At 45.0% G+C, this 26,874-nt stretch overlaps 2 protein-coding genes across 4 annotated transcripts in view; both read left to right on the top strand.

Annotated features, from left to right (window-relative positions):
- Pak2 (p21 (RAC1) activated kinase 2) overlaps nucleotides 1–5,572 on the top strand; it is a 60,881-nt gene extending 55,309 nt beyond the window's left edge. For both annotated transcript variants that reach the window (XM_032900093.1, XM_032900094.1), the window contains exons 14-15: nucleotides 1,756–1,893; nucleotides 3,192–5,572. In XM_032900093.1, the coding sequence (XP_032755984.1) occupies nucleotides 1,756–1,893; nucleotides 3,192–3,278 (225 nt within the window). In that variant the 3' untranslated portion in view covers nucleotides 3,279–5,572. The remainder of the gene's footprint in view (nucleotides 1–1,755; nucleotides 1,894–3,191) is intronic.
- A 15,511-nt stretch (nucleotides 5,573–21,083) lies between these two features.
- Senp5 (SUMO specific peptidase 5) overlaps nucleotides 21,084–26,874 on the top strand; it is a 32,420-nt gene continuing 26,629 nt past the window's right edge. Inside the window, exon 1 of one of the 2 annotated variants that reach the window (XM_032900092.1) lies at nucleotides 21,084–21,257. The gene's annotated coding sequence lies outside the window, so the exon portion shown is untranslated. Of the gene's footprint in view, nucleotides 21,262–26,874 lie in introns of both variants that reach the window. The other variant, XM_032900090.1, reaches the window with a different exon arrangement.

Here is a 26,874-nt window from a genome sequence, read left to right as displayed (position 1 = left end):
GTGCCTTTCCCTACACATCTAGGTGCCCTATACTGTATTCTCACAGAGTAGACTGGCTGAGCTGAGTGTTCCAGCAGCTGAGAGGAGGGGATTCTGCCACTCCTTCCTTTAAATTCCTTACAGTAGCTAAGGCAGGAGGATAGCCACAAGTTTGAAGCCAGTCTCAGTTACATATCCAAGCCAACCAGAGCTACAAAGCCAAAATGCTATCTCAAGAGACGAGGAGAGGGTCTGGAGAGATGTCTCAGCAGCTAAGAGTACAAGCTGCTCTCGGAGAGGACCAAGTTAGTTTCCTAGAGTCATGGTGGTTCACAGTCATCTGTACACTAGTTCCAGGAGACCCACAGCCTCTTCTGACCTCCAGAGGCACTGGACACACAGGCTACAGACACACATGTAGGCAGAGCAACCATACGCATGAAGTAAGAGAATGCAAATTTAAAGAAAGAGATGGGCTAAGAGAGGGCTGTTTGCTACCGTGGGCCTTTGCTATGCTATGATGGAGATAAGTGTGTCCTCACTGACTAATGCCACTCTCTCCATGAGCAGTGAAGTACGCCCTGCAGTAAGAAAAGGGGACTGGCCGGCTGGTGGCCCCACACACCCTTAATCCCAGCACTTGAGGCAGAGGTAGATGGATCTCTGAGTTTACGGCCAGCCTGGTCTACAGAGTGAGTTCCAGAATAGACAGGGCCACACAGAGAAACCCTGTCTTGAGTTTTTAGCCACCGCTTCCCCCACCCCTCACCACTCCTCCCCACCAAGGAAAGGGAGTATGGGAGTAGGGAAATGTTTCCTGGTTGTTGGAAACACTAATCATATATAAGGCAATTACTCTATTTTGGTTATGGTTTTGTTTTGTTTCTTGGGTGGGTGGTAGGCACCGTGAAGCCCTGCTTGGCCTAGAACTTGCTGTGCATACAGCAGCTAACTCTCCTGCCTCTGCCTCTGGAATGCTGAGATCGCATACCCAGCTTAAGCAGATGTCAGTTTTGAGAGATGTTAGCCAATATGATTTTGCTTTTTTGGTCACCATACTTATCTGCATAGACTTAGGGAAGAAGTGGTAAGAACTTTAACCACATTGAGCCAAGAGAATACTATGAAGTAAAGTAGGCAAAGTGACAGGAGCTGGCAGTGAGGCCTGGTCCCCACTACGCACAACACACACACACACACACACACACACACACACACACACACACACACACACACACACACACACACACACACACACACGAGATGATGGACACTGGGAGGAGCAGGGTCCCAGCATTGCTGGTGTTGGGGCACTCCATGTGCAAAGGATGAACTGTGGAGTGCATCAGTTACTGCAGCTGCCCGTGCTGATGGAGGGAGAGTGTGCCCGGAAGCGTGTGTCTGCATAGGGAGAGCAGTCGGGAATGTGATGTGCTTCTCTGTGGCTGCTGAAATTACCACAAATTGGGACACAAGTTGGTGTGTCCTAACCCAGTGCTGAGAACTAGTAGCATTAGAGATCCAGGTGCAAAGAGCTCTAGTGAAGGAGTAAGGATAGTCACCTGCACGTCCTTGGCACTGAGACAAGAAGAGAGCCATACGCCATTGGGTGCATGAGTTAGGTGGGTGCAGAAGGTCTCAGAGCAGCGAGGAGCCTAAAGCCTTTGGCCTCTCTAGCCCCTGCCTGGAGAGCGCTGGCACCTAGAGGCCAGAGTGTGAAACTTGGTGCACGATCATTTTGTGAGACCTTAATGTGCCAAAATGTTGTATTTTTAGGCATTATACCTGATAGCAACGAATGGAACGCCTGAGCTCCAGAATCCAGAAAAACTTTCCCCCATATTTCGGGATTTCTTAAATCGGTGTTTGGAAATGGATGTGGAGAAGAGGGGTTCAGCCAAAGAACTATTACAGGTAAGTTTGGTGAGGGGGTAAACTTGATGGTGCTGATGTTTGCCTATTTATTCGCCAAGAACACAGCAGCTGCTGCATTTTAGGCTTTCATTTCTGTTAGTAAAGTTTGTTTTAGAATTTAACTGTGTGTATTGTGTGCATGTGCGAGTACATGTATGTGTGCATACAGACATGCATGAAGGAGACTCGTAAGAGTTAGTGGTTGGTGCTCTCCTTCCACCAAGTAAGGCTCAGGGATGGGAGGCAGGTCATCGGACGTGTTAGCAAGTGCCTTTATCTGCTCAACTATCTCTTTGGCCCTTAAAAAAGAATGTTCTTTTATGACTATTAACTCTGAAGAACTAGTTTTTATTTCTTCATTTCTTTATATGTGGCCCGAGCTGGCCTACAGCTCACTAATGTGCTTAAAGATAGGGAGTAATCTTGAGCATCCTGCCTATGCAGTGCTACGGGTTGAACCCAGGGCTTTATGTTTGTAAGGCGGAGTGCTTACTCCACCTTCCAAGCTGTCTTTCTCCCCCTTAAGTGTTAAGCAGTGAGCAAAACTTACTTGGTGTTGGTTAAATGGTTCTCTGGGTAAAAGTACTTACCACCAAGCCTGAATGCCTAAGCTTGATCTCTGGAACACTCCCCGCCCCCAGTACACACAGTTGCACACTAAATAAATATGATTTGAGAAAAAAAAGGATACAAGTGTAGTCCTGCACTTTGAGGATCTTTGAGTTCACGGACAGCCAGAGCTACACAGTTAAACCTTGTCTCAAAAGACAGAAAAGTAGAGAGAGAACAAGGAGGTGGGAGGAGGGGGAGAAAGTGGGTAACTTCTTAGGTAGTAAGCAAGAAGACTGCTGTGAGTTTGAGGCCAGGATAAGCTGTACAGAAAGCCAAAACCAGGGCTGGGAGATTTCTCAGTGAATGAAGTGTCTGCTACACAGACATGAAGAACTGATGAGAAGCTCAGTGAGGAGGCTGTATGTGTCCTAACCAGTGCTGAGGAGATAAACAGACCCCTGGAGCCTGTCAGCTCAACCCCACCAATAAGTGGGGACTGTCAAGAAAGAGGGGGAAGAGTGACAGCAGAGAGCTCCTGACGTTGACCTCTGGCCTCCACAGATGCACACAGATGTCATGACATCATACAGACACAGGCAAGCTCATACACCACACACAAACCACCCACTTGGAGCTGTACAAGTGATGTGCTGAGTGTGAGGGTTTGAGGTTGTTAAGTGGCAATTGGGGGGCTTTAGTTTCCAAATGAGTAACATGTACGCTTCCTTTCTCCCTCCATCTGGCAGCATCCTTTCCTGAAACTGGCCAAACCATTATCCAGCTTGACGCCTCTGATCCTGGCAGCTAAAGAAGCAATGAAGAGTAACCGCTAACGTCGTCAGCGAGCCTCGTGTTCCTTTATCCATTTTCTAAAGAAGTCTTTTAATACATGAAATTGTTACTCTGAGGGGTGTAAAGAGACAGTCTGCATCACATGGAGAAAAGCAAGCAAACCATTATTTTCTAAAGATGACCAAGAGAAAATTGCAGTAAGAGAGTTACAACTTTGCAATGAGCCCCTGCTTTAGGGTCCAAAAGGAGTTGTGGACTGCATCACTAGCCTTATATTTCCCAGCAGACAGTGCTTGACGTTTGCATACTGTTTTAATGACTCTTAGTAGGGTAGATCCTGCTCAGTGTCTCCTTTGGGTCTTTCCCATACTTGAATGTCAGATTCGAGTTTTTCCTAGATTGCATCTGCTGGTCTTACCTCTCCTTTGTAACCTTCCCTTCCTCTAACCCATTCCTTTCAAGTTGTCGCTTTGAGTTTTTCTTATGCCTAAATCCAAGAGAGATGTGATAAAAATTATGTAGTTCTTTATATTGGGAAAGGAGCTTGACATGTTTTAACTTTTTATAGAAGTTAGGACCAGCTGTTGTACGTGTAGTATTTCAGTTAGAGCTTAAACTGAAGGGGAAAGAAAGTATGTGATTTTTACCTTTTTTAACAAATGTGAAAGAGTCAGCTTTAGAAATTTCATGGTAGTGAGTTTGACATTTGTTACATGTATAGAAAGAAGACTAATAATCTATATTTATAGCTAAATCATTGATGCAGAGAAAAAAATCCCACTGACTGTATGTTCTCACCATTTTGTCTTCTTCTCTGCCTGTTTCTCCTCATACTCGGCTTTAGGAACCAAAGTGATCTGTGCTTGTTCACACAAGCTTTATGGCTTTGGGGCCGCTGCCTCCCTGCACTTCCTTGGGAATGGGTGTCTGTGTATGTTCTGACTTAGGTGTCAGTTTTGAATCAACCCTTATTTCACATATTTCACCCCCTCTACCCTCTAGGGCAAGTAATAACCATTGAATTTAAAAGTTAAAAGACTTCCTGTTTAAAAGGAAAAAATATTTGGGACTAGCAGAAACCAAGGAAGATTTGAACCTTGGTAGGTTCTAGGCTAGTTGTAATAATGAAATGTCAATATTGTAGAGGTGAAGCTTATGGCAGTAAACTGTAAAGACTCATCTAATCTACAGTGTTCCCAGCCCGTTGTCAGTGTTTACTGTTCACGAGAGGTGAAGCTTGATGGATCATCTGGGGTGTTGGGTACTTCGTTTTTCCAATGAGTAGGGTATTCATTGTAAAACAAACAAACAAACTGGAGAAAGAACTGCAGTGTTCATATTGTTAGTAATACTTTTTATTTTAAAGATTTAATAAAAGGTCTGTGACCTGTAGTATTAGCTGTTAGCTGCCCTTTCCCCCTCCTGTCTTCCCTTCTCTCTGCTTTGTTGCTTTGCCTGTGGAGGAGGTGTTACTGTCTGTTCTACGTTCCTGCCGCCATAGAAAAGAAATCTCTGTGGTTGATTCAGGTTTGTCCCCACCATCCCCTTTCAAAGAACTTGACACATGCTTGCTGCTCTGCAGAGTACGAATCATGAATGAATCACGAATGCTCTTCGGGGTATTAGGGGAAGGGCAGGGCTTCATCTCCTGTTGTTCCCATTAAAATACAGGGGTAAGAAGAGATCACTGGGGGTTTTTGATAACAAAGATTTTCAGCGAAAGTCAACATCCAGAGAACTTCCTGGCCTGTTTTCCATGAGTTCTTTCTCCTATGGACTATATTTTTCTACAACTGTCACTAAATTACAGAGGCAAACTGGTCTGTTTGTGGTGGGACGCTGTGCTGCCTCATGCGTTCTGGCTGTGTGCACTGTTTGTAAACAGCTGTCTGGGTGGATTGTGGTGACAGTGCTGCCACACAGTAGAAAGCCAGCCACACAGTGGGACTGCTTGTCTCGGACTGCTCAAGGAGGTGCTCCATCCTACGTCAGAGACAGCGCAGGGGACACGTGCCCCTGCCCCTCCTGTGCTGTGACTCCACAAGGGCTTTTAGGCAACAGAGCAGTCTGGGGTTTGTATTTTCACTTTCTTGGATGGTTATCTGCGTGTCCATTGCTGGCGACGGACTCTGTCACTCAAACCTGACTCCGAGGTTAAGGGAGCTGCACTGTGGTTTATTCTCTCTGACCTGGATAAACTAACCTGGAATAGCTAAGAGAAATGGCTAATTTTGAGATATGTCATTTTTAAACAAAAATAATCTTTAAAGCAATATAGAATTGTGATTTATTAGTTAATTTTAAATTAAAATGTTGAGATCCTGTTGAAAGACAATTGTATGAATTGAGATTCATATTTTTTTTAATAATTGCCTCTGTATTCCTCTTTGCCATCTCTTAGATTAAGAATGCCCATCAGAGCCTCCCTTAGCAGTCCTATTGTGTCATTAGGAACTGTTTGCCTTACTATTTATTACCTTACAGACTTTGTGGTGGCCGCAAAGGTATCTTCCCTTGTTCTCCCGCTGTGTTTACAGAACACCGTGCCCAGCTAGAACAGTAGAGTGTGAGCACCCTGGCTGGCACAGCTGTGCCTTCATGCATCGATTTCCTGGAGATCCCTTCAACAGAGACAGTCACGCTGCTTGAAATGCATCTAGTGACCGCCAGTCCTAGACCTGCTGTGCCTTGACAGGCAGCTTTAAGCCACCAAGAAATATTTCTTCATGGGCACACGTGTGTGCACTGTGTTCCTGCCTGAATGGTTTTAACCGTATCAGACCATGGTTAGAGTTAGAAGGCAGGTGTTTAAACAGGTGCATCCAGCTTTGAATATGAAAATCTTAGAAGCATATTGAGATCTGTAATCAGCAAATTGTCAGAATGTTATGGGGCCGGCGAGCAGTGGGCAAGGGCATTGTCTGCTAAGCCCAGCCACTAGAGTGAGAGAACTAATTCTTTTTCATTGGCTTTGACCTCAGTGTACACTCCCATATACACACAGTCTCCTAGACAACAAAATGGTTTCTTTCTTTTCTGAGGTAGGGTCTTGTCATATAGGCCTGGCTAGCTTAGATGAGTCTAGCCTGGAACTCACAGCTGTCTTCCTGCCTCTGCTGCCCAAGTAGTGGAATTAAAGGCATGCACTATTGTGTCCTGTGTTTAAGTTTTTTTCTAGTGTAGATTCAGACTGTAGCTAATGGGACCAGGGGGGAATCACATGCTTATCATGCACAAAGCCCCAAGCCTGATCCCTCGCTCCACTAAAATTAGAAAGTATCTAGGCCACTTACTTGACAGTATTGTATAATTTCAAATTTTAAAATGCTATTTTCGGAGCTGGGGACCAAACCCAGGGCCTTGCGCTTCCTAGGCAAGCGCTCTACCACTGAGCTAAATCCCCAACCCCGAAAATGCTAAAATCTTGTTAAGTATTCCTTTTTGGTTTTTCTAACAGAATCTCATCGCACTATACAAAACAGATTGGCCTTCTACCACTACTCTATGATAGGTATTTGAGTGGTTTTTCTGTAGCACGTGTGCAGGAAACATCCCCACACACTCCATCTCCTGTCAGTGCATTCGCTAACCACTCTGGCAAGGATGCTGTGTTTGCCGGTGTTAGAGTTCAGAGCAGATTCAAGCACTGGCCTGGCCTTAAAAGACTCAAGTCTTTCTCATTCACTGCTCTGTGCTACCCAAAGAGCAGAAAAAAAATATAACCCTGTCAGACATGCTCATTCTGTGTCAAAATAATTGGTTGAAGTTCAAAGGATTTGGAAAGTAGTCACTTTTTTATTTATTTATTTTTTGTTTTGTTTTCCTTGTTTTGGTAGATAGAAGTTGAGTTGGGTAAAAGTAGCCTATTTCTGTTTTGTTTTCAAATTTTATATTGCCTTCTATTTTTAATTTAATCTAACATAATCAACTGTACTTTGCTATTAACTGCTGTATTTGATGACTGAATAATTTTGTTCTTTCAGGGCTAGAAATAAACTTTCATGTCCATTTTCTTTTCATAAATTTCCATTTTTGTCAGAATAGCATAAAAGCATAAATACTTAAAAGTCTTAACAGATTTTCAGCCGGGCAGTGGTGGCGTAGGCCTTTAATACCAGCGCTTTGGGAGGCAGAGGCAGTTGGGTCTCTAGGAGGTAGAGGCCAGCCTGATCTACAGAGTTCCAGGACAGCCAAGGTACACAGAGAACCCAATCCTGAAAATAAAAGGGGGGAGGAGGCTGGAGAGACGGCCCAGTGGTTAAGATCAATTGCTGCTTTTTCAAGGGTCCTGAGTTTGATTCCCAGTACCACCATCTGTAGCTCAAGTTGCAGAGGCTCCAACACCCTCTACAGACATACATGCAGAATACATGCAGACATACATGCAGAATACATGCAGACAGAATACCAGTGCACATAAAATAAAAGGATTTTAAAAGCCAAAAAAAGAAATAAAAATAAGATTTTCAAAGAAAATACTAGTATTTTGGAGGGGGCAGGAGGGACAGGGGTGCACATAGCTGAGACTGACTTCAGATTTTCTGTACTGCCCGAAATGACAAACGTCCCCTGTCTCACATTCCCAGGTGCTAAGATTGCACTCAGACACACACCACATAGTCAATTTCATGCAGTACAAATGCTCACACCCTGGATTTCACAATGGTGGGCAAGCACTCCACTGACTGAGTCCACTCTGGTATTTTTAAGGATAAATGTTTTAAACCTGTTAATTGCGTCGTTGTACCATGTTTGTTTTTTATGTAGCTCTAGCTGGTTTTGGATCTGATACATAGCCAACATTCGTGTTGGACTTCTGATCCCCACCCCCACCTTCCAGGTGCTAAGAGTACAAGCTGTACTGCCTCACCTGGCATTATTTGACTCTATATCCAAGCTGAGGCAGGGGGACAGAGATGGCTTGAGGGTTAAGAGTACTTAATCCTGAAGAGCATCCAGGTTCAGTTCCCAGCAGCCACAGAGTGATTCACAACCATGCACGTGGAATCCCAGTGGTAAATATGGTGTAGAGGTGGGCAGGTCCCTGGGGCTCACTGGCCAGCCAGTCTGGCCAATCCCTATAATCTCCAGATCCAGTAGTGACAGGCACTCTACCTTGAAATATAAGGGGAAGAGCAGCTGCAGAAGACACCCGACATCCACCTCTGCATCCCAATACACATGTAGACTTCCATAACACACTGTCCTGAGCTGGAGGGAGGGAAGCGCTTCAGATCTGTTTGAGGACCATAGAAACTAACATTTACCTGTTTGACTTGGTCATAAATGTCTAGCCGGAATTTCTGTCATACACAAAGAACTTACTATACATAATGGATTTCATTATATTTTCTTTATGTATATTATCTTTAGTCCTATCATGCACACCCCATTACCTTCTCTCGTCTCCCTTTTCTACTTTATGTTTGGTTTTATTGGGGGAACCCCTAGTAAACTTAATTAGGGTTGCTTATAAGAGTGTGAGCGTCTTGCCTAAGTGGCTATCCCATGAAGAAAATAATGTCTCTCCTTGTCACCAAACATTAAACTGCCTCCAAGTCCTGGAGGTAGGAGTGCTAATGACCTCATTTACATACGTTCATGAGTACATATATAATTCTGTATTCTAACGTTTTGGTCTTTTTGTTTTGTGGGGTGTTTTGTTGTTTTTCTTGAAGCAAGGTCTTTTTTATGCTCCCCATACTGGCCTTAAGCTCTTTGAATCAAGTAGTGCCCTTTCTCAGCTTCCCCAGTAGCCAGGGCACATACCATCAAATCAAAGAAAGGCCAGCAGTGGTGGTACATGCCTTTATTCCCAGCTTGGGAGTTCAAGGCCAGCCTAGTCTATAGAGTGAGTTCCAGAACAGTCAAACCTACACAGAGAAACTCTGCTCCCCCATCCCCACCCCACCCCAAAAAGAAAGAAATCAGAGAAGGACTTGGCCAGAGTCAGTTCTCTCCTTCCACTGTAGGTTCTGGGAATTCAACTGAGGTCTTAGAGTATCAAAGGCATTTACCACTGAGCCATCTTCCTGGCCTTTTACCAGCTCTTTTTAGTCTTTCTGGATGACTTCTGTCACATCGGACATAATAGTTGATTTGACTCACAAAAAGAAAAAATGAGATGGCCAGTGGGCTGGCAGACTTTTGAACAAATGCCCAGAACCCATATAAATGCTGGATGTGTAAGCAGGAGCATTTGTAATCATGTCATGGGCATGTGGTATGTTTAGACGATTATCCCTAGAAGCTAATGTACATGCTGGTCTTGAAGTTGAGGACAAACATCTAATGCTATCCTCTGACCTCTTGCTTGCTGTAAGGCATGTACCCACATTTATACACAACAGAACGTACATGGTAATACAATTACAAAGTTTATATTTGAGACAAAGTTTCTCTACATAATCCTAGCTGTCCTGGGGGAAAAAAATACAAACTCCACCTGCTTCTGCCTCCTGAGTACTGAGAGTAAAGAAGTACACAGTTGTGTCTAAGCCTGCACAAAATTTAAAAGATGAAAGAAATAAAGCCTGACTGGAAAAATAGCTGTCATTAAAATCACGTGTTACACAATCATGAGGCCCCAAGTTCTGATCTCAGTAAATGCCTGTAACTCTAGCTCCAAGAGGTCTAAGGCCCTCTTCTGGGCTTTGAGCCACAAAGAAATGCGTATTTATGCAGACAGACAGATGGACAGATCCTTTTTTTCTTTTCTTTTTTTTTTTCGGAGCTGGGGACCGAACCCAGGGCCTTGCGCTTCCTAGGCAAGCGCTCTACCACTGAGCTAAATCCCCAATCCCCCCCCCCTTTTTTTTTTAAAGCTGTGCAAAGCAGGTGTGGTTGTTTTGCCTTTAATTGCAGCACTGGGAAAGCAGAGACACTTCGATCTCTAGGTTCAAGATCAGCCAGGAGTGCATAGGCCCAGTCTTAAATAAACCACCTCTGGGCTCCTGGCCTTCGCCCCTCTGCCCCCCTTCTCTTCCTCTCTTGTCTGCCCAACTCTCCTCTCATGGCCAAGTTCATTCCATGCTTAGTCTGCTTTCCCTGCTCTAAACTCCCAGATGCTGCACTCTTCCCTCATGTCTACAATAAAAACCTTCCCTTCAACTGGGATGCATGGATGGACGGACAAAGTTTAGGCATGGTAGCACATACCATTGATTCCAGCACTGGGGAGGCAGAGGCAGGTGGATCTCTGAATTTGAGGCCAGCCTAGTTCACAGAGAGTTCCAGGACAGACAGAGACACCTTGGGAGTTGTGTGGGGGGAGGGGGGTGCTCCATAAGATCATGTTGTAGGGTATTTTCTTAAGTAGTGATAGATGTGGGAAGACCTAGGCTGGTGGTCCTGGGTTCTATAAGAAAGCAGACTGAGCAAGCCAGTAAGTGTCGGGTGCAGTGACTCCTGGCCTTCATGGCTCCTTCAGGTGCCTTCCCTGTTAGAATTCTTGTCCTGACTTCCTTAGATGATGAGCTGTGGTGTAAGAGTGTAAGCCAAATAACCCTTTCCTCTACAACTTGGTTTTGGTCATGTTTAATCGTAGCAATAGAACCCATAACATACCTGGCTATATAGATTGAGACTAGCCCCAGATACAAGTGATCTGAGAGAGGGAGAGGGGAGAGAAAGTAAAAGTGAAAACCTGTCAGACTAGATTCCCTCGTCAATAGCAAAAGCGCCCAGCCTGACAGTCCTTGGCCAACTTCTAGGTCCTCTTAGTCCTCTGCCTATACCCTATCTGAAAGTCCAGTTGAGACAGACAAAACAGAGGCCTAGATTCTGTTACCTTTAAAGATGGCATCATTTAACTATAACCATGGTACCTGAGTTTGTGTTGCCTGTCACCCCAGTGAGTCACGAGTCAAATCCCTGAGTTGTTCCTTTTTCATAGAGCTGGTGATTTGAGAAGGTGACACATTAACATCTTTAAAGCATTGCCTCATCTTGGACTGAAGCCGCGGGTAGAATGCCCTCACAGTAAGTACACAGGAGGCTCTGGATTGCAGCATTAGCCCTACCAAAAAAGCCGGGTACAGTGGTATGTATGTGTGGCACCCAGAATTTGCATGGTGGAGGCAAGAGATCAGGAGTTCAGAGTTGTACTCAGCTGCATACAATGTGTAAGGCCACCCTGGGCTATATCAAACCTGCCTCAGAAACAGCCAAAAGCTTGCATGTTTCGTAGGGATGGGAACAAAGACCGGGGGGAGTCATTCCCAAGTTCCGTCTTGCCCCTCTGGTTGTGCAGTCAGCCTCATCTCCTACACCTTAGCACAATGGTCTCTGCTGAAGAATTTGCATGCCTGCCGGGCCTTGAAGCCTTATGTTTCTCCTGAGGCAGCACCTGGGTTAGAGATCCAGTCTGAGCAGATGAACCATTAGAGAGTGTCTATGCTGTCACTTAGAGTGTGTGTGCAGATCCCTCTCTGCAAATGTGAAGCACACATATGCCCTTGCAAGGCATGGAGCAGGTGAGATGGCTCAGCATAAAGGCCTCTGCTGTCAAGATTTACTCCTGAATGCTGGAAGGAGAGAACTGATGATTCCCTCTGACCACCGCACACATGCTCTGGAATGCATCCCTCCATAAATGTAATGACAATTTACAAAATAACTCTTGGGATAAATTTCTCACCCAAGAGGATAATCCAACACCTCAGTGTCCCTTGAACCCCAAACCCAGATCTTCCTTTTAAATTTTTAAAAAATAGCCAGGTAGTGGGCCTTTAATCCCAGCACTTAGGAGGCAGAGGCAGACAAGTTCAGCTTAGTCTACAGATGGAGTTCCAGCCAGGGCAATGCAGAGAAACTGTCTTGCAAAGACAATAACAAAAATTAAAAATAACACATTGCTGGATGTGGTGGTGAAAGCCTTTATTCCCAGGACTCAGGAAGCAGAGGCAACTGTATCTTTGCAAGTTAGAGGCCAGCCTGTCTAGCGGCCAGTGAGTTCAAGACAGCCAGAGCTACATACATAGTGAGACCCTGTCTTGAAAAAAAATACGTGTGTGTGTGTTCGTGTGTGTGTGCACACATGGTGTGCTAGTTCCCTTTCTTTTGCAAAACAAAACACTGACCAAAAGCAATTTATGGGAGTAAGAGTGTTTATTTCATGGTAGACTTCTACTTCCAGGTCACAGTTTGTCACTGAAAGAAGCTAGGGCAGTATCTTAAGGTGGCTCCAGTCAGCATTTCCTCTGACCAGGGAACTCCATCCAGGGATGTACAATAAAAACTACTGCTTGCTGGTGCACTCATCCTGCTGGCTTTTGTATACAGCCCAGGACTCCTTGCTAAGGGATGGTGCCACTCAGAGTGGGCTGTGCCGCAATCCAGACACTCTTCACAAATATAACCTACAATCAAATCTGATCAAGGTAATTAATTCCTCCATGGAAGCTTTTCTTTGATGACTCTAGGCTAGGCTATGTCAAGTTAACAATCCTAACCAGGATGGTGTGTGTTATGTCCGCATGTCAACACATTCCCAAAGATGTGATTAAACATTTTTAAGTAACCAGGGACAGACCAAAGTAAGGATACCACAAAAGTCCAATTCAGCCAACCGTGTGAGGCTCCACCTTCCCCATGCTTATGTAAGCAATGAGGACTGAGAGACACTCTCAGACCATCTGAGCTGCCTGAAAAAGAGACTGAAACCTGTCAAGCTGCCTGCAGTCTGTGCAGTGTGCTCCAGGTTTCCAGTTTTCATGAGCTGTCACCTATGCTGTCTGGCTCTGGTGACACAGCTGCCTTTGAGTCATTTCTGCTCCTATGAGTAACCCCTCACCCACACTCCTGTAAGTAACTCTTGCTATCGTTCTTTTTTCCCCTTTCCTTTCCTTTTTAGATAGAGTCTTGTGAAGCATAGTCTGGCCTTCAGCTCTAGATCTTTCTGCTTCCTTCTAGCTCCCAAGGGCTGGGATTACAAGTGTGCGTCATCATGCAGAGTGCAAGAAAATTCTCCTTCTGAGTTTCCTTCTGAGTATCTTTTGTCGAGACACAAAGATCTTGTAAAAGGGACCACGACTGGAGTTTTTAGGGCATAATCTTGCCTGGGCCGCCCCTCAATGCTAGGCTATTCCTCCAGTCTCCACTACACCAATTAGAGAGGTGGGATGGTGAAAAGCAGTGTGGCCAGTGAGAAATAAATGGAGCCCAGGGATCCCACATCTGTAGTGGAGAGTGCAGTATGAGGGCAAGCACATGACTAGACAGTCCTGGCTAAGGTGGAGTCCAGGCCATCCCAGAGTTGCTGACCTCTAAGATCACTGGCTCTCAACATTAGAGTTGAATGACCCTTTCACAGGAGTCTCCTAAGACTATTGGAAAACAGACATTTACACTGAAAGTAATAACAGTTACAAAATTACACTTATGAGGTAGCAATGGAAATAATTTTATGTGGAGGTCACCACAACATGAGGAACTGTATTAAAGGGGCAACAGCATTAGGAAGGGTGAGAATTGCTGTATTCATCTAGGTGGGGAGATGAGCCTGTTCTGTAAGGTTTTGTTCCTCATGGAATTCAAGATGACTCCAGAAGAAACTGACCTCTGTGTCTCTGTGGAAGTACAAACCAAAACGAAGGAAGGACAGAGGAGCTAAACTTTCCTTCAACCTCTAGTTAAGTTTTTGGCACAAGTAAGTGCTGCTTGGAGCAAGCTTGAAATGTCTGTGTCAGGACCCTCCCTTGGTGACAAGATGGCTGAAGACTTGTCAACAGAGAATTTATTTACTACCCTCCCCTGTGTATATGTGCTGGGGTGGGGGTGGGGGTGAGCACTGGAATGCTCTGGCCATGACAGCACCATTTTGTAAAGTGCCTCCATTTTGGTTAAACAATGACAGTTCTCACAACTAAAGTAACTTGTTGGTCCAGATTCTTCCCTGAGGGGGAGATGTTTGTCTATTACCTGACATTCTTTAACCCACTGTTCATCTTCATTCCCTGGATACTCCTAGCAACGCCGGGCCATAGGGCAAGAAAAAAAAGAGAGAGAGGATTTTAAATCTCTTCCCACTTCCTTGTCTCTGCCCGGCAGCTACTACCTGCTCTGGGCAGCATTCTAGAGGCCCAGTGTGCGGGTCTTCTTCCTGCACCATGCCTGGGCCTGTGCTGCCTGCCCTGAGGTGTTACCGCTCAGCTGTCTGAGCTTGTTGACCTTTCATGTGGTGACCCACATGGGGATCAGGATGTGGGGCCTCCACGCCTCCTCCTTCCTTTCCTGGCTCCTTGTCTGCCTTCCTCAGGCAGCTCCACACTGACTTAACCATCGTAGTCACCACCAGGTAGACGTCTCTGAATCCTCTGTGCCAACTTGAGTTTCCCCTGACATGCCGCTCCTTTCCTCAGAGACGTCCCTTTATGCAGTCCTGGCTCTAGCTCTGTGGATGAGGCTGGCCTTGAACTCACAAAGATGCTCTTGCCTCTGCCTCCTGAGTTCTGAGATTAAATGTGTGTGCTACCATGCTTAGCTAGGATGCCCCTTCTTTTTGGCCCACCTCTGCTAGGAAATAGCTCCTTTCTATTCCCTCCTCACAGCCACAGACCAAAGTCTCTCTAAGATGCTTAGGAACTCTGCCTTGGCGTGTCTCTCACAGATTTATCTACCGCAGGCTTACAGGCTCAATTAAGTCAAAAAAAACTCAAGTTCTACTGTAACACTTTATAGTCGCACAGTATTCCCTTGACAATGGGTATACCCTGACTACTGGTCAGAGGAGGTATGCCCTAAAAATGTCCTGCAAGGGAAAATAGCTGAGACTGTTGACATTCAGACCTGTTACGTTATTTCTCTACCGGTGAAATGAGACAATTCAAGCCTGATTAGTGTGTGTGGTGTGTGTGTGTGTACAAGTTTATTGAGATGCTGCTAACAGGTGGGTGAGTTCTCTGGCCTCAAGGAAGGAGGCCAGAGAAGTTCATGTAGAGAGAAGGAAAAGGGAGAAGAAGGAGTGGCAGGGGTTAAGGAGGAGGAAAAAGGAGAAGGAGGAAGAAAGAAGGAGAAAGGAGGAGGCGGCAGCAGCGTCTCTTGGGCCCAGACTCTTGCTGGCTACCGTAAAGCCTCCTGTACCCAGCACTCTCCCCACTCTTCTTTACTGCCTCTCTTTAAACTGTACACACATTTCCACCGCCCTTAGTTTTCTGGATGACCTGGAATACTTGGCACTCCGTCCCAAGGTCCAGATAGCATTCCCCAGATGAACTGACCTTGGCCTCCCCCTGACTCCCTCTTCCTACCCATAGCTCAAAACTGCAAAGTTCTTTTTTTTTTTTTTTTTTTTTCTTTTTTTTTCCGGAGCTGGGGACCGAACCCAGGGCCTTGCACTTCCTAGGCAAGCGCTCTACCACTGAGCTAAACCCCCAACCCAAAACTGCAAAGTTCTAAGCCAGGATATAACCCTCCCCAAACAAACAAACAAACAAACAAACAAACCCCTAAACAGTCACCTGCTCTTCCTCCTGGGCTTAGCAGATTATCTTTGTGTCTGGATTCCCAAATTTGAAGTCTTACCCAAACCTCTCTGGACCCCTCCCAACCTAGCCAACCCCCGCTCCCCAAGATCAACGAGACCCTTCTGACTGCCACAGCACTAAAGATTCTAGACCCTGCAAACCTTTCACCCTGGTTTTACATTCCTCTCAGAGCCTAGCCTTAGTCTTCGTTCTACGGCGAGGCAATACCTACATGTCCAAACAACACCCTGCATGTCCAAGGGCTAGCCTGCATGTCCAAACCCTTTTAGCGTCACAGGACTGGGCTAGTCTTAATGCTTAGCATTGGAGAGTCTACAATGCTTTTGGAGCTGTCTCCCTCCCAACCTTTGTTTTAAAGATTTACTTTTATTTTTTAACACACACACACACACACACACACACACACATATGTACATATATGTGTGTGTGTGTCTATATATGTCTTTGTATGTGCGTGTCCTTAGAGGGCAGAAGAGGGCATTGGATCCCTTTGTACTTGGGCTGTATGCGGTTATGAACTACCACACAGGGTTATGGGTACTAAGAATCAAACTCAGGTTTTGTTTTTTGTTTGTTTGTTTGTTTGTTTGTTTGTTTTAACAGGTGGTTTCTCTGTGTAGCCTTGGCTGTCCTGGAACTTGCTCTGTAGGCAGTAGAGGCTGGCCTCAAACTCAGAGATCTACCTGCCCCTACCTCCCTGTGCCTGGCTTCTGCCCTGATCTTAATGTTTTCTTTTCCTCAACTGTTTCGGGGTCTCATTTGTTCTGTTTGCAGGGCTTTAGGCTGCTGTTGCTGTAAAATTATAAAAAAAATGGCTTTACTTTGTCCCGCACTAGGTCCTGCAGCCAAGTGCCCCAAGATATCTGGTGGATGTCTTCATCTCAGTCAACAAAGCGTCTCACCCGCTCTGCTCCATCCCATATCACACTGCCAAAGGCCTCTCTCTGAGCCTGGCAGCAATCTCTCTACCCATCTAGTTCCCAAGGCAGGCTGCCATCATGCCAGACATACACATCCCAACTCCGTGGCAGCCCAGGGTCTCTAGCCGCTGCACACTCTTAAACTTAAATCGCTGTATGAAAGAACACACAACACAATAACCTCTGATCCAATTGATAAGATACAATCGCCCACCTGAACATACAAAGTCCTGTACACATCCAACCCTTAAGAAAATTCATAACAACCTATAAATACACAGAGTGAAATCTTTTTTTTTTTTTTAAGATTTATTTATTTATTATATATAAGTACACTGTAGCTGTCTTCAGATACACCAGAAGAGGGCATTGGATCTCTTTACAGATGGTTGTGAGCCACCATGTGGTTGCTGGGAATTGAACTCATGACCTCTGGAAGAGCAGTCGGGTGCTCTTAACCGCTGAGCCATCTCTCCAGCCCGTGAAATCTTAACATCAGTCTCTATGTTCTCTCCATGGCTTCCTCTGCCTTCCCGTGCCAGTCTCTTCCCTCAAACTTTTTCCTGCCATCCTTCCTTCTCCTCCAATGACAGGCCTCATTCTATCTTGTACCTGCCTTCACCTGTGTAATGACATCATCCCACAGGCTGTATCCTTGAGTTACTTGAGGTTTATCTGCTTACCTAAGGTAGGCACTTAGAGCTCCCCCTTTGGACTGCTTTCCTTCTGTCCAGTGGGTTTTGATGTTTTCGTTTACATTTGTTTCCATGGTTAAGTCTCCTTGGTTTTGTCAAGGACACATTTGTTGTTCAGCAGTATGCTCTTTAATTTCCATGAGGTTTCCATGCTCTAGCACCTCTCTTGCTCTTCATTGGTAGCTTTATCCCCTTGCCATCAGAGAGAATACCTGGGATCATTTCAACTTTCCTACTCTTGTCCTAATGTATGACCTAAAAGAAAGGCTGTGGAGAAAAGGTGCATTGTGTAGTGTTGACATATGATATTCTGGACATATCTGTTGAATCCATTGACCCATGGTGTTGTATAATCCAGACGTTTCTGGTTTTGTTTTTTATTTTATTTTATTTTATTTTTTTTGTTCTTTGGTCAGGATGACCTGTCACTTGATGACAGCGGTGTACTGAAGTAACCTACTGCTATTGTTCTGGGGTTAACCTGTGACTTTAGTTATATTTGTTTTATGACGTTGAGCACACCGGTGTTCAGGCGATATGCTCTTAGATTATTAGTGTCCTTTTATTGGCTTGTGCCTGTGATTAGTACAAAGTGACCTCTTTACTCCATCTTACTAGTTTTACTTTGAGAATTATATTTTAAGGTATTTGAAAGAACAGTTGTGCTAAAACACAAAAATCCCAGACATTTAATTTTACCAGTGACAACTCAGGAGCCAGGTGCTTTGCTGAAAACCTGCTGCCTCAGAGAGTCAGGGAAAGCACCCAGCTGACATTCCTGCTCCACAGATGTCCCAGGAAGAAAGGGCTCTGTCTCCACGCAGAGGCTTCAACGCAAAGGCTCTCCTTCCCGTTTACCTTTTCAGGCCCTATCAGCTGGTTGCTTGCTCTGCCTCTTGACCTAAGACTGATCTCTAGCACAACTACTTGTTTATAGTAAACAGAAAGCTCTAGGATCAAAGTGAGCCACAGTTAGAAACATTGTTACATTCGGTCCCCAGCTGGGGGGTGGGGGGGGAAACATTGTTACAGTTTACAATCTAGGGGTTCACAATGTGATCAAATATCCCGAAACAGTAACACCGCTGTTTCCTAGATCCATTTTACTTTGAACATCTTTTTCCATCCTTCTACCTAACAGTGCATGTGCATGCATGTGTTTTGAGTGTCTTGGAAGAAAGAGATGGTTCCTTCCCTGTGATCCAGTGTACTGGTCAGAATCTTTTGATTGGGAGTGGAGACCACCAATGTACACATTATAACTGAGAGCTGGTTCTTCATTCCTGCCATTTTGCTGAGCTGGCACTGTTTTTTTTTTTTTTTTTTTTTTTTTTTGTTTTGTTTTTTTTTTTTTTCTTTTTTCTCAGAGCTGGGGACTGAACCCAGGGCCTTGCGCTTGCTAGGCAAGCGCTCTACCACTGAGCCAAATCCCCAACCCCTTTCTTTTTTTTTTCTATGGGTTATTTTTTCCTGTGGCCTCATGAATGGATTTGTTTTTCTCTTCAATCCTATGGATTTGTTTTTCTCTTCAATCCTAAGGATTCACTCAAGTATGTTGTGTAGAACTGGTTTACTGGCTATGCATTCCTTTAGTCTACTCTAACTGTGGAAAGTTTCTGTTGGTTCTTTTTAAGTTATGACAGTGTTTCTGGACACATTAGGTCTAGGTTGGCAGTTGTTAGGTTTACTACTTTTTTTTTTTTTTTTACTTTTCTATTTTTCGGAGCTGGTGACCGAACCCAGGGCCTTGCTCTTGCTAGGCAAGCGCTCTACCACTGAGCTAAATCCCCAGCCCGGTTTACTACTTTTTTTAGATTATTTATCTCATGGTTTTGTGTGTATGAATAATTTGCCCACAGGTATACCTGTGTACCATGCGAGTGCCTGGTGACTGAGGAGGTCAAAAGAGGGCACCAGATTGCTTGGGTCTGGAGTTGCATATGGTTGGTTGTGAGCCTTCATTTTGGTGCTGGGAATTGAGCCTGAGCCCTCAACAGCGACGAGGGATCCTAACCATCAAATCCGCTATCCAGCCCCAGCTGTTAGCTTTCAGAACTTGAAATACATTGTGCCAAACTTCTTCTGGCTTTTAAGTTACGGGCAAATACTCCTGTATTATTCCGATGAGCAGGGCTTTACTTGTAAATTGGTGTTTTTCTCTTGCCACTCCAATATTCTTTCTTTGTTCAGTATAGTTAACGTGTTAATTGTAATACGATGAAGGGAAGCTCTATTCTGTTCTTGTCTGTTTGGTGTACTAAACACCTCCTGTATCTGATCAGCATCTTGTTCCTTTTCTTTTCTTTCTTCCTTTCTTTCCTTCTCTGTTTGCTTGTTTATTTTGTTTTCAAGACAGGACTTCTCTGTGTAGCCCTAGCAGTCCTAGAACTCACTCTGTAGACCAGGCTGACTTTGAACTCAGAGATCTGCCTGCTTCTGCCTCACAAGTGCCTGGAAGCATCTAGTTGTTCTTAACTCTGGGAAACTTTCTCTTAGGATTCTTTTGAAAATATCTTCCAGGCTGGCCAGGAACTCACTATGTAGACTAGACTGGCCTAGAACTTAGAGATCCATCTGTCTCTGCCTCCTCCTGAGTGCTGGGATTAAAAGTAGGTGACACCACTCCTTTTTAGGTGTTTCTTAATCCAATCAAGTTCACAATTGAAATTAATCATCACATTAATCTCACTGGGCAGACCAGGCTGACATCAAATCCATGGCAGTCCTCCTAGTTCAGCCTCTTCCTATGGGATTACTATATGCTAACACGCCCCACTTGAAAGTGAAAAGTAGTTGTGAAGTACAGTAAAGTAAAAATCCAATTATTAGATACCAGTTTGTTGATTTAGTGACTTTAAAGTTCTGTTTATACTGCCTATTTATTTGCCAGGCCTGATTTCACGTGTACCTGAAACAGAACCACCTAGGAAAAAATGGGTCGTTTCCCCTAACAACCTGTTCACTGCCACATCTCGCTTGCTAGCCTGTGGTTTTAGAGTATAAAGTGAGTAAATATACAAACTGGACCTGGGATCAAAACCTTTCAGGAGCTGTCCTGGCTTACCTTCACCGGGGGCCGCTCCTTTTCCTCTCTCATTGGTGTTGGGAGTGCTTATTCTAGAAAGATTTCTGTAACTGTTTTATTGAGTTGTATCAGTTACCTGTGGTACACACCATTAGCTCAGGAGGCTGAGGCAGGAGGATCCAAGTTTGAGGCTAGTCAAGTGCTGCATAGTGAGACCCTATCTTTCAACAAATGGCTCACAGGATGGATGCTGAAATGCCCTACCAGAAAGAGAAAACTTCTTGAGTTCGGGTAGGCCAGTTACGATCGAGAGGAAGGCTCTACCCTCCTGGGGGAAATGTTAAAGAAGCAAATTACATGACCAACGGGTAAGATCAAATGGGAAAGTGAAGTGGGAAAGCCTAGGCCTGTCCTTATACTGTAGTCCAGAGCAGGAATGTGAGGGCTCAGTGGATTGTACATCAGCTGTGGTTAGCCTTTCTGACGGTAAAAGCTTGAGGAGAGCTGATGACCGGAATTAGGAAACCTGCTTTGTGGCTCCTGGGCCTCTCAAGATTGCAGTTTTCCCAATACCTGCCCTTGCAGAGCCAGGATTTTAGGAGCAAGAGTGCACACAGAGTCTAGAGGTTAACGCCCTAGTCACGCCCTTCGCACAAGGGGTGGGCGGAGCTTCTGGCGGAAGGGCAAGGAAGGAGGTGACGCGAAAGGCAGGCGCCGGTGTCGCGTTGCTGCTGGGAGGAAGCTGGGCCGCCTCGCCGGCCGAAAGCAGGCCGGAGCCCCGGTCGCTGGCCTGGCTTCTCCGGGCGTGGGCGTGGGCGAGGGCGAGGGCGAGGCAGCGGTCCCAGACGCTGCAGCGTTCGTCCAGGCAGAAGATTAGGTGCCGGGAGCAAAGAAAGTAGGTAAGCGGTAGCAGGACAGCCCAGGCCAGGAGACGTCCGCAGGGCTGCTGACCAGCCCTTCCCCGCGCCAGCTCAGCGCCGCCCGAGGCCCGCATGCAGGCCGCCTAGTGGGCGCTGGTCTCCCGGGACCGCGGCCCTCTTCCTTCCTTTGCAGTACAAACCTCGAAATCCAGACCGCCAGAAACCTCTCTTCCCCGGGCCGTTCCTTTCGAAGTCGGGGAAAGCCTTGCCTGAAGATCGTTGTCAGCCTCCCAGCTCCTGCGGAGTCGGAAGTGTAGGGGTTTGAGTTGACCCGACAGCTCTGCTTGCTCCATGCTTTGGTTCCTTCCCAACCTGCTTGTGCATGGTACCCTTGGGCTTCAGGATGGTGGGAAGCTACTTTTTTTTTATTCTGTCTGTACTGGGTAGTATTAACCCCATGATGAGGTTCATTAACCCACTGTGGGCCATTCTATTGGGAGAAGTGGGATGCAGAAAGGTCATGGGAGTTTGTACTTAAGAGTCCCGAGAAGCTGAGTTGAAGGTCTAGCCTGCCATTTGGTATTGTTTTTAGTTCCCCGCCTGGACGTAGGCATGTTCTTATACCAATACAAATTAGTTGAAATACTGAATGAAATTCTTTGAGGATCTAGTTAAAACGCCATTTAAGAATATCCAGGACACACGGCGCATTCCTAATTATGCTTTTGCCTTTTGTCCAGAATAAGCTTGGTATGGAGAGGGCTGCCAGGAGGGAGCTCAGAATCCTGTGTGGTTGGAACTTAACTGCAATCTGTGCTTTGAGTGTGCAGCATCCAAGAAACCTAGGCCCTCAGATGCTTTGTGCTTATCGATAAAGCACTGGTGTGAGAAGAGTAACTTAGCAGTTTCTCTCATGAGATGGTAATTGTGTGCTAGGCCTTTAGAAAAGCATCTGCCTGGAAGATGCCCGACTTACATCTCGTCCCATTTAGGAGTCTTTGCACCTAATCTCAGAATCCCATACTCTGCTTCTAAGACATTTCTTGTGTGGCTCAGGCTGACAGTTTGCTTTGTAGCTTAGGCTGGCCTTGAACTCGAAGTGATTCCCCCTGTCTTGGCCTTGCAAATGCCAGGATCACATATCCAGTTTGTGCATCTTTTTTTTTTTTTTTTTTTTTTTTTTAGGGGAAAAAAAAGTGCATGCATATTTTGCCTGTCTGTCTGTGTTCCACATGCTTGTCTGGTGCCTGTGGAGATCAGGAGAGGGTGATGGGTCCCCTGGATGTTACGAATGGTTGTGAGTTACCATGTGTGTGCCGACCAGGTGCTTAGCCACTGAGCCATCCCCGAGCATGCCCACTTTAGTTTCTGTTAGGAGCAGGGCCCCTGCCTGCCTTTTGTGTTCGTTTCCTTTGCCTTTCTCCCCACCTCTCCTTTTATTACCATCTTCAAGTGCTGTGGAGTGAACACTAGCATTGCACATGCCAGGCCAATGCTGAGCCTGGTCCCATGTCTTCCTGATTTCCTTCCTCATTTTGTCGTGGTACTTCTTGTCTCGTGGCTCTCCGAAGGGTTTATGGGAAGTACGTGCTTTGATAAATCACCTCTCTGAAACCCTTTTTCTGTTCTCACTAGTTTTCAGGAGGGCCTAAAATTCTCTTGTTGAAAATAGTTTTCCCTCAGAGTTTCAAAGACACCTCTCCATTGTTTTCTAATTTCCACTTGTGTGTGGAGGGGCACCCTTGCCTGTGCGGAAGTGTGTAATGGGAATTCTCCATTCTGTTTACTGAGGCAGGGTCTCATTAAACTTGGAACTCACCCATTTGGCTGGTTGACCATCAAGCCCTAGGAGTCTGTCTTTTATCCCTACCTGGCCCTGGGATTATAGAAATGTATTGCTGGGCTGGGCTTTTATGTGAGTCCTGGGACACACAATCAGGTCTTAATGTTTGTGCAGCCAACATTTCTCCCACTGAGCAATCTCCTAGACATCCCCTCCCCTTGCTTTTCCCCTTAGAGTCTGGCTACTTAGTGATAGTCCTGCCCCAGCCTCCTGCCCACTGGATTTCAGGACTGTGGCCTCATCTGGCTGCATCTGTTACTTTTTTTTTTTAAGATTTACTTATTTATTATTTATAAGTACACTGTATCTGTCTTTAGACACATCGGAAGAGGGCATCAGATCTCATTACAGATGGTTGTGAGCACCATGTGGCCACTGGGATTTGAACTCAGGACCTCTGGAAGAGCAATCAGTGCTCTTAACCACTGAGCCATCTCTCCAGCCGCATCTGTTACTTTTTGTTTTTTTTTTTTTTTTTTTTTTTTTTTTTTTTTTGGGGGACCGAACCCAGGGCCTTTGGCTTCCTAGGCAAGGCCTCTTCCACTGAGCTAAATCCCCAACCCCGTGCATCTGTTACTTTTAAGAAGAGTTGTGGGCTGGAGAGATGGCTCAGCCGTTAAAGGCTAGGCTCACAACCAAAAACAAAATAAACCAAAGAAGAGTTGTGATTCTTATTTTTTTCTATTTCTTTCACTCATTCTGTATATTCTTTTATTTGAAATTATATGTAAGGAAGATGTCCCTTCTACCTGTTTTTCTACCCTTCAAAATTATACTGGGCATAGTGATACATTCCTTTAATCCCAGTGCTCCAGAGGCAGAAACAAGCTAATCTCTATGAGTTTGAGGTCACTGTGGTCTACATAGGAAATTCTATGCAAGCCAAGGCTATATAGTGAGACTCTCTCTCTCTCACACACACACCCACACAGGGTATTTGTTATATGCTTGGATTCTAACCATCAAATATTTGGTTGCTCAGTGGATTTTTGTGCATCGTGAGATTTCACATCTTTTTGACATGACATTATTTTCAGGTTCCAGTGTATATTCTGGCACCACAGTGATTTTTAGGTTTATCTTTTCTTTTCTTTTCTCTGCCCAGTTCTAGGTTTTTGTTTTGTTTTGTTTCTAAGACAGTCTCCTGTAGTTCAGGTTGGCCTTCCAATGGGCTATAGAACTAGGGATGACATTGACTTCCTATGCTCCTGTCTCAGCCTCCAGAGCGCTGGGACTTCAAGCTTGAGTCACCATGCTGAGTTTAGCTATTTCTCTCAGTAGACAGCTACATTTAGAAACCAAGATCTGGTTGTTAGGATGTTCACTTTTTATTGGAATTGTATTGTTTCATTGACAGTCAAAAATATGTAAGTGTATGTATACTTCCTTATCTCTATTAAACACTGAGTTCATAGTGGTGCCTCAGTTCCGTCCCTCCTCCTCCTCCTCCTCCTCCTCCTCCTCCCCCCCCCTCCTCCTCCTCCTCCATCAACAGCAACAGCAGCAGTAGCAGCAGCATTTCACGATTCATTGTTTTGCTAGTGGTGGAAAGTCTAGCTTTAATTACCCCCACACATTTTACTTATTTACTCAATTTTAGAATACTGATAATACCAAATTGACTCCTACTTCTATGAAAAAGCCAATTTTGTATGCATTGTATAATACCTGTGTGTAGTCTTTGTCTTTAGCTCTTGAGCATGTAGTCAGAATATTGTTTTCTAAAACTGTCAATTTTCTGCTTTTAATGTGTAATTGCTGTTCGTTATTTTTGAGATTCAGAGGCTAAGAGATGTAGCCCATCAGCAGAGTACTCGCTGAGCACTGGTTCCAGTTTAATTCTCCAGTACTGCAAAAAGGAAAAGAAAGCAAGCAGGCCAGGTTCACTTAAGTATGAAGCATTAGCTTGGACCTAAAGCCAGACCAGTAGGGAAAGGACATTCAGATAGTGTCCCTCCCCTCCTCATTTCTGCCTCCTCCCCACCTGTGAACTTTGCTCTCTTCCTCTAAGGCTCCATTCTGTAAATCACTGTGTGCTGAGTGCTAGAGAATCCTTGCTCCAGTGAAGCTTCATTCATCACACAGATAAGTAGTTTATTCAGCCTGCTTTTGCCCGTGGGCATTGGTTGGGTATTTGCTATTATAAACAATGTTTCAACAGAGCCTTTTCATCATTATCACCGCTGTGTCTCCAGTTTAAATTACTTAAAGTGGGGCTGCCAGATTAAGGATAAATAATTTTGTGGCTTTTATAAAAATCTTCTCAATTCTCTTCCAAAATGATTACATCAGTTTGGAATTCTATCAGCAGAGTATGAAAATGCCTTTTTCAGTTGGGTGGCAGAGGCGGGAGGATTTTTAATTTGAGGTAGGTTTGGACTACAGAGTGATACCTTCAAAACAGAAAGTAACTTTTGGCTGGTGCTGCTCTGCTGTTAAGAAAGTAACTTAACTTCTGAGGATGTGCTACAGCGTTTCTTTTCTTTGGCAGTGCTGTGACACCTAGGAGGTTGACACATGCGAAGTAACACTGTCTTTGAGCATAGCCCCAGATCGCTGGCCTCTTTTGTTAAGGGTGAAGCTGAGCTGGCTGTGGTACACTCACCTTGGATCCCAGCAGTTGGGAGGCAGATGTAGGTGAATCTTTGTGAATTCCAGGTTAGCCTGGTCTACAAAGTGAGTTCCATGATAGGGCTACAGAAAGAAGCCCTGGTGGGGGGAGTGAAGCTGAACTTTTTTTTTTTTTTTTTAATGTTTAAGGGTTATTTGGAAATATTTGTGAGTTGCCTCCTTATGGATTTTCCTCATTAGGTTATCAAGCCTTTTGTCTTTTTTTGTTTGTTGGGTTTGTTTATTTGATTGTTTGTTGAAATAGTGTTTTTCTGTGCAGCCCTAGCTGCCCTGGAACTTACTCTGTAGCCCAGGGCGGTCTGGAACACTGAAGTCCCAACTGCCCTCTGCCTCCCAAGCACTGGGATTAAAGGCCATTGCCTGGTTTGTCCTTTCTTTCTTATTTAAGAGTTCTTTATGTATTAGGAATATGAACATTTTATATATTATGACTTGTTAAGCTTTTTATAAAGTTTTCATTGATGCAATTGTTGTGTTTTCTTTTTTTGTTTGTTTGTTTGTTTGTTTGTTTGTTTTTCCGGAGCTGGGGACTGAACTCAGGGCCTTGAGCTTGCTAGGCAAGTGCTCTACCGCTGAGCTAAATCCCCAACCCCGTGTTTTCTTTTTTTTTAAGTCATTTTTTAAGTTTTATTTTATTTATGTTAGTACAATGTTACTCTCTTCAGACAGGCCAGAAGAGGGCATCGGATCCCATTCCAGATGGTTGTGAGCCACCATGTGGTTGCTGAGAATTGAACTCAGGACCTCTGGAAGAGCAGTCAGTGCTCTAACTGCTGAGCCATCTCTCCAGCACCAAGTTGTGTTTTGAATCTTCTAATCTTTATGGTGGTCTTGGTCTCGGTCTCGGTCTCGGTCTCGGTCTCGGTCTCGGTCTCGGTCTCGGTCTCGGTCTCGGTCTCTCTCTCTCTCGTGTGTGTGTGTGTGTGTTAGTTGATAGAAGGAACCAGTGCAATGCTTAGTCTTTTGAGACAAGACATTTCACATTCTGAAGTTAATGCAGGGGCTCAGTGGGCTAGCCAATGGGGTTCCAACTTGGAATGGCTCCACAGTTGGCCTGCCTGAGACTCATCTGTATGCAGCTAGAACTAGATGATAGTATAGTTGCCTTCTGCCCAAGGACAGCCCACTTTGTACCTGTTGGTGTTGGGTGGAACTAAATTAGGCTCTTCCTTGGTGCC

This window comes from Rattus rattus, chromosome 4 (assembly GCF_011064425.1).
Source record: "Rattus rattus isolate New Zealand chromosome 4, Rrattus_CSIRO_v1, whole genome shotgun sequence".
Classification (NCBI taxonomy): domain Eukaryota; kingdom Metazoa; phylum Chordata; class Mammalia; order Rodentia; family Muridae; genus Rattus; species Rattus rattus.
This window is presented reverse-complemented; position numbering and strand designations above follow the sequence as displayed.